The sequence below is a fragment of the Balearica regulorum genome, chromosome 25, assembly GCF_011004875.1.
Source record: "Balearica regulorum gibbericeps isolate bBalReg1 chromosome 25, bBalReg1.pri, whole genome shotgun sequence".
In the NCBI taxonomy this organism is placed as follows: Eukaryota; Metazoa; Chordata; class Aves; order Gruiformes; family Gruidae; genus Balearica; species Balearica regulorum.
In genome coordinates this window covers 4225213-4234629 of record NC_046208.1, presented here as the reverse complement: position 1 = coordinate 4234629, position 9417 = coordinate 4225213, and the positions used below count along the sequence as shown (strand labels likewise).

Sequence of the window (9417 nt, the reverse complement as noted above, 5' to 3'; positions counted from 1 at the left end):
GGAAAGCCTCCCCCTGACCTGCTGCACGAAATCCCCTCTTTTGAGGGGGACAGGCAGGGTGGTGCCAAGAGCAGTGCCCAAGTGGGACAGGACCCCGAGCGGTTCGATAAGAGCCGTGATAAGGTAGAGCCACGCTGGCAGGCTGTGTGCCGGCAGGCGCATGCTCCTCCTTATCAGGGAGCGCCGCGGCGAAAGCGCTGTGCCAGCGACGGGAGCGGCACTGTGGGAACCGGCGATGGCTTAGCCTCTGCCGGGCTGCTCCTCGGGCAGAGGCAAACCCAGATGATCTAATTCCCTGCCTCAGTATTCTCCAGCTGCACCCACTGCTTGTGGAGATGCCAAATGAGGCCCCAGCCATAGGAGGAGAACGCGTTTTCACTGGGGATCACATCAGAGCTGTGGCTTCAGATCCTCCCCCGGTGCACGCCAAGGGAGGCATCTGGGGCTGCAAGACAATGGCTCGCAACAATCCCAGTTCTCTGCCAAGGAATATTCATTCAGAAATCCCATCCTGTTTTGATACTAACTCTCTCATGGTTGATCAAAGCAAAGTCAAAAAAAGAGCTTGGCCTCCTACTGTTGCTTTAGCTTCGGGCCAGTTTCAGCAGAAGCTGGGCGAGTGCCTTTATCCTGGGCAGCGTGGCTGGCAGCTGGGCCAGCTGGTGCAGCTCCCTGTTTTGTAGTGGCTTTAAGGTGCCGCTTGCATCTCACTAAGCATCAGGGCCGTGCACCGCTTGCACCAGTTGTCCTCCCTCCTCCTGCTGGGCCGGACGGAGGCAACTGAGGACGCTCGGTTCTGCTCCATGCTTGCCTTGGCTTGCTCTCCCTGCTCCGTGATCGGACACGTCCTCTGTGCTGCAGCCACCTTCTCCCAGATCCTGCTCTTCCTCCAGCCTGGCTTTTGGCTGGAGTGAGGTGCTGGGTCCTGGGGTGTCTGCCCTCGCTCCTCACCTCAAATGCCCCTCAGGCACTGAGATGAAAGTGGTTATGGTAGTGTTCCCCCTCATGTCTCTCACCTGTCTGGGACGGTGCAGGCAGTGGCAAGTTCTTACTGTGCGCTTCAGGGAGAAGGAAAGGATTTGGCTTTGTCCAAGGAACAAGGATCTGTGAATGTGTCTCAGGGAAGGAAATTTGGTGATGGAAACGTGCCTGGACACTGCTGGGGAGAGGAGAGCCCCTGTGTGGGGAGCCTGTACTGAAGGCAGGAGGGTAGGACGGGCCAGACATCAGGGATGGGGCGCTGTCACTGACTGCCCTGGGTGAGCGATCTGTGTCATTCCAGGTCAGCAGAAATGCTGCTCCACCGATGCCGACAATGCTGCGATGCCAACCCAGCACCGAGTGCCCGTGCTGGGCCGATGCCCCAGCAGAAGCGTGCTGGACCGGGGGCTGCCGACGTCGGGGTCACCCTTCCCCTCGCACAGCTCCCGTTGCTGCACTGTTCCTTCAGTCTGTTGTGGTTTCAGTGACTTGCCAGTGGCTTGGCGTGGATGAGCCTTTGCTTCACCCTCCTGAGGCATCGTGCTCATTAGTGGAAGCAGCCCACGAACTCGCTCACTGGTGGGAACTTGACCCTGGTGGTGCCGGTGCTCCAGGGTTCCCTTCAGCAGGCTGGGCTGTGGGGGGCAGCGGGACCAGGCTGGCTTCCTGCGTGCTGCCAGGGACCCGGGAGCAACCGGTGGACCCCAACACCGGCTTCCCCGGGGCAGCAAAGGGCACCTGGGTCGATCCAGGATGGGGGGGGGGGGGGGAGCTTCCACCGCTCAGGACGTCCCGGGCAGCCCTTGCCCTGCCCTGCCCTCACGACCACCACCTCCCGTGGGTCACCTTGAGCACCGGCAGCTGCCTGGCACTGCGGATCCCCCCGACACCCGGAACCCACAGGGGCCTCTGCTCTGGAGCAGGGGGCTGCGGAGAGCTGGGCTGGGGTGGGCCGAGCCCCGAGCCCCGGCCCCCTCCTTCTCCGCCTCCGCCGCCTCCTCCCAGGTCAGCCCCAAAAATAGCCCTCCGGTAACTCCCCTCCCGCCGCTTCGCGCCGGCAACGTCACTCCTTCCACTGCGCTGAGGTCAGGCGCTATTAGCATACCGCGCCCCCTCGGCCAATGAGGGCCGCCGCGCCGATGACGCCTCCCCGGGCTGCCCTATCTAAGGGCGGCGCGGAGCCGCCGGCGCAGACCGAGCCGAGCCGAGCGGAGCCGATCGCGGCGCCGCAGCCAGCGCGACCCCTCCGCCGCCGCCCGGAGCCCAGCATGAGCCAGCGCCAGAGCCAGCGCCGCGGCGGCCCGCGGGCGGACATGGTGCCCGAGATCGCCGCCGCCGTGGGCTTCGTTTCCAGCCTGTTGCGGACGCGGGGCTGCGTCAGCGAGCAGCAGCTCCAGGTCTTCAGCGGGGCGCTGCGAGAGGCGCTCGCAGGTGAGGCGCGGGCCGGGCAAGGGTAGGGGCGAGGAAAGCCCACTCGTGTCCGTTATCTTCCTTTCCCCATCGGGGCCGGGTGCCCACTGGCGTCGTTCCCTGGTGCCCCCCCGCTCGACTTGCTCCCAGGACCTAGTGTTCCTCCCTGCATCTGCTTGGGTCGGGCACCCATCTGTGTCCTTCCCTGACATCCTGCTGTGTCATCCTTGATGCCGGATACCTGTTTGTGCCTTTGCCTGGGTGTCCGCCCGTGTCCCCTGGGGGACTGGCAGGCATCTGTGTGCCTCCTTGGGCACCCACCTGTGTCTCTGAGGAGTCCTGGGCAAACAGCTGCCTCAGCCCTGAAAATCTGCTGCCTGGTCTCTGAGGGTTTTGTGTGGCCCTCCTTGCTGGGGCTTGATGTAGCTAGGCTGTGCGCTCAGCCTCCTGGCAAGAGGTGCTGAGCCCTGTGTCAGTGGGGTTTGGCACTCCCCTCCCCGCAAGCATGTCTGCGGCTCGGCACTAACTGGGTGGTTCGAGGGTCTCCTCCCAGCCTCACACAGCCCAGTTGTTATCAGCCTGAAGAAGGGCTGGTTTGTTTGCCGCTGTGCTGAGATAAGGGGTAGCGATGTGCCCCTGAACTTAGACAATGACCTGGATGGTACTCCCTGACTGCGGTGTTTTGTTGTTGGCGATACAGTATCTACCCTGGCCACCCCAGCTGTTGGGGTTCTGGTGCTGTAGCCCCCGTGGCCCTGTCCTGCCTGGGCTTTCTAGGGCCTGAAGAGCTGCACTCCGGTGCCTTGGAGCAAGCAGCGGCTGAATAGTTGAGCGCTTGGCTCTGGAGCCTCTGTCTGATGGAGGCAGCCTAAGGAGGACTCTGTTTCCTGTGCCTGCAGCGAGGTGTGGGACCCCCTTGGGACTGCAGCAGGATGCAGACCTCCTCACAGCTGCTGTGTGCCTGCTCACCGCTCTACCCTTCTCGCTTCTCTTGCAGAGCACTACAAACATCACTGGTTTCCTGAGAAACCGTTCAAAGGTTCTGGGTATCGCTGCATCCGGATCAATCACAAAATGGACCCCATTATCAGCAAGGCAGCTAGCCAGATTGGACTCAGTCTACCGCAGCTCTACCAGCTCCTGCCCAGCGAGCTCACGCTCTGGGTGGACCCCTACGAGGTCTCATACCGCATTGGTGAGGATGGCTCCATCTGTGTCTTATATGAAGCGACTGCAACGAAACCTGTGAGCTCCTATGGGATGCTTACCTGTAAGAACCAGATGATGTTAGGTCGCACCAGTCCTTCCAAAAACTACATTATGACTGTCTCCAGCTAAATACTCCTCTTGTCCTTACACTGCCAAGACACAGGCTACTGTATACCTCACCTGAGGATCTATTTTTAAGATGAAGAGCTATTTATATTTTTTAAAAAAATCCGAGAAAATCCACAATTAAAATATTGGGCACCGCTTTGAACAGAAGCGGTGTTCTAGGTGCCTTTTTTAAAGCTGTTGCAAGCTTATGAGTTTTTATTATGAAGCCGATATCTACCTAATTAGTGTTGGATAGCAATTTTGGGCTGGCTTGCTCACTTGGGTAGCTTGGAATGGAGGATGAGGGGGAAGAGCCAGGGTGGGAAGTGTGGCTTGGTGGGGGATGCCTGTGTCGCTTTCTCACCATCCCGGTACCCAACAGTATTGCTGTAGCACCACGTATTGCCCTGCTGTTGGGGAAGGGACAAAGGAGTTGCTGTCTTTCCTCCACTAACTTCTACACTCCCCAGCTGGCCTGATCTTTCTGGGGCTTGGATAGTGTTTGGGGGAACCTTGCCTCAGGGCTGGGTGATGCTGGGGACCCTGGGATCCCTCTCCTTTGCTGTTGCACATCTCTGGACCCGCTTACTCCATGAGTGGTGCAGCTCTGCTCTGTCCCACTCCCAGCACAAAGTGAGGAGGAGCATGGCCTGTCTCCAGTCTCTCCATCTTCTGTTTGCTGCTGGGCTGAAAGGGGCCACATGAGTATTGGTGTCCTGTGAAGTGGAGCAAGGTAGAGATGCACTGGGGGTCAGGCTGTGCAGAGAAGGTCCCCAAGATGAATACTGTAGCTACTGTGGTGGCACTGGAGTGCTGTTTGTCCCTGGTGCTCCCCGGTACCTGGCTATCACCCACTGCTTGCTGCGCACCAAGAAGGATACTCCAGCCCCTGAAACCAGCACTGAATAGCTGTGAATTACAAACCCTTTCTGCTATGTGTGGCTTAACCATCAGCCTATGGCCCGCTCTTGGGTGGCCTCTCTGTGCGCCAAGAGTGGAGTCTGGTCTCTTGCTTGCAAAAGTTGCCTAATGCGGTGCTGACGACTTGCTGTGTCACTTCTGGAGAAGAGCTGAAGCAACTCGCCTTGTGCCGTAGAGGTTGGTGTGTGAGAACTCCCTTTACCCTATCTCTTAAAATCAGAAGTACTGGGGTTCTCTTCCCCCTGTGTGTGGGATGCTCAGATACTTTCGTGTCCTAATGGTGCTTTTAAAGTCACAGCACTTCTTCCCTCTCTTACCCCTCTGGGTGACCAGCACATGGCTGTCCCTGGGAGCTGCCTCCACTGATACCTGGGTAAGGGGCATCGTTTGGTTCTGATCTCTTGGTACATAACTGTTTTGCACAATTAATGCCTGCTCCTGTGCTCTGTCTATTCAAGCAAAACTCTTCTTGGAGTCCCAGTGGTACTTGTATTCAGGGAGACTTTGCCCAAGCGTTGTTTGGGATTTGGCCCTTAAACTGCTCTGGCAAATGGGGTGGGAGCTGCAAGTGCCGCCCCAAGAACTTTACCTACCTGTTGGGGATGAGCCTTTACCAGGATGTTGTACGTCCGTTGCCTTTTACTAACCAGCTGGTGCTCCTCCAGTGATCCTGGGAGAAGTGATTGAAAAAGCAGGGCATTGACATGGTTGTCTGTAATGAAACTTTCCAGATTTGTCTTTCAGCATACTTTTTTTTTACCTTCCTCTTTTCTGACCTGGCAGCTGACTGGCATAACCGGAGTTGTTTTTGCCCAGCCTTTGATGAATCAAGTTCTCAGACATTTGTGCAATATATTTCCAAATCTTGGGCGTTCTGGGAGAAGGAAGCCTCCCATCTGCCAGAGTTCTTAGCTTGCTTTTTTAAATATATTAAAAATTCAGCACAGCTCCCCAACTCTGACTACTAATGTGGAAAAGTAATTTCAGATTTTTGTAAGCTTCAAATCATGAATTCCAGAACTGGAAAACCAGCCTCAATTCTTAGATCCTTTTAAAATGTCAAGTGATGAGTTATTTGTCCTTGAACAGTAATAGCAGACTGTGGCTCTGAAGTTGCATCACTTCCCTCTGCATCACTTGAATTTTTCATGTCAGCAAAGCAGAAGCTGAAATGAAGTGCTGGGGCTTTTTTCTTGGTGAACTTGTGCAATAGGTGACCTCACCAAAAGGGGAGTACTTGGGAACTTCCAAAAGGCAAATTCCCTTTTCAAGGAAAAGGGATCTCGGTGCTTTTTGGGGTCCTCACTTAACCTGCTTATGTGGAAAAGCCTGTGAGAACCGCATCCAGGATGAGCGGTGTTTGCTTTGCTGGACTCCTTGGCTGGATGTGGAGTTTCCTGAAGGCTGGTACTTGTGCAGGTTACAATTTGTCATGATCAAAGCAGTCTTAAGATTTACCCCCCCCCTTTACTCTGTTCCCTCCCTCTTACCAGAAAAGCTTTTCAGGAACAGCAGCCCACACCAAAGGAATACACTATAATGGCTCTTAACACGCCCCCACTTCCCGAACCAAAATAGCCCAGTCTCATTCTTTTTGTCCCTGGTGTGGAGGAGTCTGATGTTAAAGGTGTCTGGTTTTAGCTTCATAAACCAACCAAACTTGGGTATAATCCATTTCTCTCTTGTAGCTGGTTACATGTAAAAGCTGTGAATTAGTGTGCTCTGTTGCCTTCTGCCTACAAGCCTGATACTCAGCTGCAGAGCTGAATGGTGTGTATTTAAGACAGTGTATTTGAGGGGTTTCTTGTCATTTTTTTTAAACAAGCTGGACTGTTGAACGGGACCTGCTTTTTGTATTTGGTGAAAATGGTAGAAAGCTTGTAAGCTACACTTGGAGGAGGGAGTGGATGGTTACTAATTGTATAGTAGTGTTTTTATATACGGAATGTACAGATCCTTTGGCAGACATATGCTTTTGTTACTTTAATAAAAATGTAGCAGTATAAACAAACCTTGTTTTCTTGCTGGGAACTGTCGTATGTTTGCAAAGAGGGTGAGGGTTGGGATTGCAGCCTAAATCCTGCACTGTGAATGCTGTGGACTTGGTTAAAGTGTGGATGACTGTTAATGTCTAGCTGTGTCAAGGAGGAGGCTTAGAAAAAAAGCTGCTTAGTCAACATGTTGGCTCTAAACCTGACCCTCTAAACCTATGGAATTAAGGCTGGGAATTGGTCTGACTAATGCAGGGCTGCGGGTGTCCTGCCCTCTCCTTCCCCGTGCTGACTACTGGGTTCTGGCTTGGATTTATTCAGTGCAGGATTGTAGAAATCCTGTGTCCTGCCAGGGCATGAAGGTGTGTCATCAACTGCCAGATCGCTTCCCGACCCTAGGGATGGCATAAACAAAGTCTTGGGAAGAAGTGATGGATGATCTGAGGCAGGGGCAGTGCCTGGTCCAGCCTCCCTACCCCCACTGTCCTTCCAGCAGTGCCTGAGCCAGCAGAGAAGGAAGAGGGAGAGATCACAGGATGGAAATGCTCAGGTATGCGGAGGATGTTCCGGGCCTGTCATGATAAAGGCAGCTGGGGTTGATTCACTGGAGATCCTGTTCTGGCTGTGTCAAGAGGCTGGTGACTGCAGCACGGAGCTGTGACCCTGCTCCCTGGGATGGGGATGGCCAGCTTGTGTGTTTACTCCCCATCTGCGCTCATCGGCAAGCTGGCCTGATTTAAGGACCTTAGCTAAATCAGCTCGTGCTACTTTCAGTCCAAAACTCTGTTTTTAGGGAGTTCAGGAGGGCTTGAGCTGCAGCCTGCACCCCACCCTGTTCCCTGTGCTGGCGCCTTTGAGAGCGGTGATGCCAAGGGGGGGCACAGGCCTGGTCCAGGACTCTGCTCTCCTACTGCTTCCCCCCTCCGGCTCGTATCATAATACGCCACCTCTGAGAGGAAAACAATTTGTGGGCTGACTGGTGCTCTGTCAAAGCCGTTCCTTTTTGAACTCATCCCTTCATTAGTTTCCATAAACACACCCAAATTGCTGCTGCTTGTGAAACAGGGCTGTTGGGAGGAATGGGCGTCTCATTCAGTTGCTGATTAGCTTGGGAGTCATCTGGGTTCAAAGGCTTGGTGAAGTCAGGTGATGGTGGCCTTCCTCCCTCTGGCTTGTCTGGACCAGCGTGGTCCGTTTGGACCTGTGTGCCGTGGTCTGTGCCACGGCCGGCCTGGCATGGTCCAGCGTGCTGTGGCCGGCATTTGGGCCAGCAGGCAGAGCCAAGATCATCTAAAATTGGAGTTGGTTGTAGCCAAGATAAAAATACAGCTCTTACGCCATGGAGTGTTCAGTGAGGAGTCAGCCCTACCCACACCGTAACCAGATCCCCCCACCAGCCTTCTAATAGGTGACTCATCTGCTATTCTTATTTTGCTTGTCATTTTTCTTCTGGTAGGATCATGATACCTGGTGTACAAGCTGGGTTAGCTTGGAGGTGCATCTTTATCTGTCCCGTCTCCCCCTCCAAAGCACTTTCTAGGCCTCTGGTGCTGAGCTGTGGCTCTCAGCACGTTTTCTCATTGCGAGATCCCCCAGCGCATCACAGGATCAGCTCAGGGGTGCGGAAGGAACGCTCAGCAGTGTTTTCTGCTTGGCCCTTTGCTGTGTTTCTGTTGGGATTTTTTTTTTTTTATTCTGGCTGGGCAGGGCAGTGTCTGATTCAAGGAGCCTGGGTCAAATGTTGTCCTCTGTAATCAGAGATCGGTGTGTTGCACAAACGAGCATTTGCCTTTGACGTGTCCTTGGTGAGAGCTCAGCCCTTCTTTGCCCGGCACACCTGCCTGCTTCCCAGCACCCCGTAGAGAGATGAGCTCTGCCAGCACAGCGAGACCCAGGACTCGAACGCAGAGAGTGTCCCTGTGTGTGTAAGAAGCAAGTTATTCCCCCCAAAACCCTGCTGCGGGGAGGAAGGGCAGCACGGGTGATACTGGTGCTCAGGGGAAAACACTCTCCTCCCATCCCAGCAGTCTGGAAGGGCATTTAATGCCTGTTTCAGTAAAAAGGCAGGTGAGCTTTAATGTCCAGTCCCCCGCACTGATGTGTTGTCCCCCTGCTATCCATGCCAGGCTTCCCAGCTGTGTGCGTGCTGTAGCAGTGCTGTCAGTCCTTCCTCATCGGAGCTGGGGCAGTTCTGGGGGCCGGTGTGTTGGAGAAACACAGATTGTATAGAGGCCAAATCAACCGTGAGGAACATCCTGACCCAGCAACATCAACCAGCACAGGACGGGTCCCCTGGGTCCCTGAGGATATTTTGGTTGACTCATGGCAAAATGTTTGTTTGATTATTTTTGTGTGTTTGTGCGCTCTTTTTTCGTGGGGTTCCTTTAGCAGATATTGGGTGTTTCTCAGTTCTAAGTTACCAGAAAAGCAACATCAGCATTTAGGATGTGAAACTGCTTGTTGGGGTTATTTCTGCCCCTGCTGCAGAGCCAGACCTCATCCCCTGCCAGTCCCGGTATCACCATCCCTGCCTCCAAGCGCTTTTCCCCCTGCTCGCCAAGAAGCCGGGAGGAGAGCTGGGCCCCTTGGGAACATGGCAAACGGGACAGGTTGCTCAGAAGGGAAGAAGGTGAGCGGGGCAGCAGCGGTGCAGCAGCCGAGGCTCTGGGCTTTCCCTCGTTTGCCTCTGCAGCTGGAGGACGGACAGAAGCGAAACCGGGCGCCGCTGAGCCGCCTCCCTGCACCAGCACGTTCGTGCAGGGCTTGGCCTCTGCCAGGTGTTTCCTGCCCTCTTTGT

The 9417-nt window shown here is 54.9% G+C and overlaps 1 protein-coding gene across 1 annotated transcript; it reads left to right on the top strand.

Moving 5' to 3' along the window:
* Window positions 1-2105: 2105 nt before the first annotated feature.
* BTG2 (BTG anti-proliferation factor 2) lies at window positions 2106-3902 on the top strand. The gene is made up of 2 exons (XM_075776256.1): window positions 2106-2412; window positions 3389-3902. The coding sequence occupies exons 1-2, from the start codon at window positions 2121-2123 to the stop codon at window positions 3727-3729; spliced, it is 633 nt and encodes a 210-aa protein (XP_075632371.1). The 5' UTR covers window positions 2106-2120; the 3' UTR covers window positions 3730-3902.
* Window positions 3903-9417: the final 5515 nt, after the last annotated feature.

Excerpts from the sequence above, each read along its gene's own strand:
- BTG2 (XM_075776256.1), top strand. The coding sequence starts at position 2,121 with ATGACGCCTCCCCGGGCTGCCCTATCTAAGGGCGGCGCGGAGCCGCCG. Across the intron at positions 2,413-3,388 it reads GCTGCGAGAGGCGCTCGCAG|AGCACTACAAACATCACTGG; the intron begins GTGAGGCGCGGG and ends CTTCTCTTGCAG.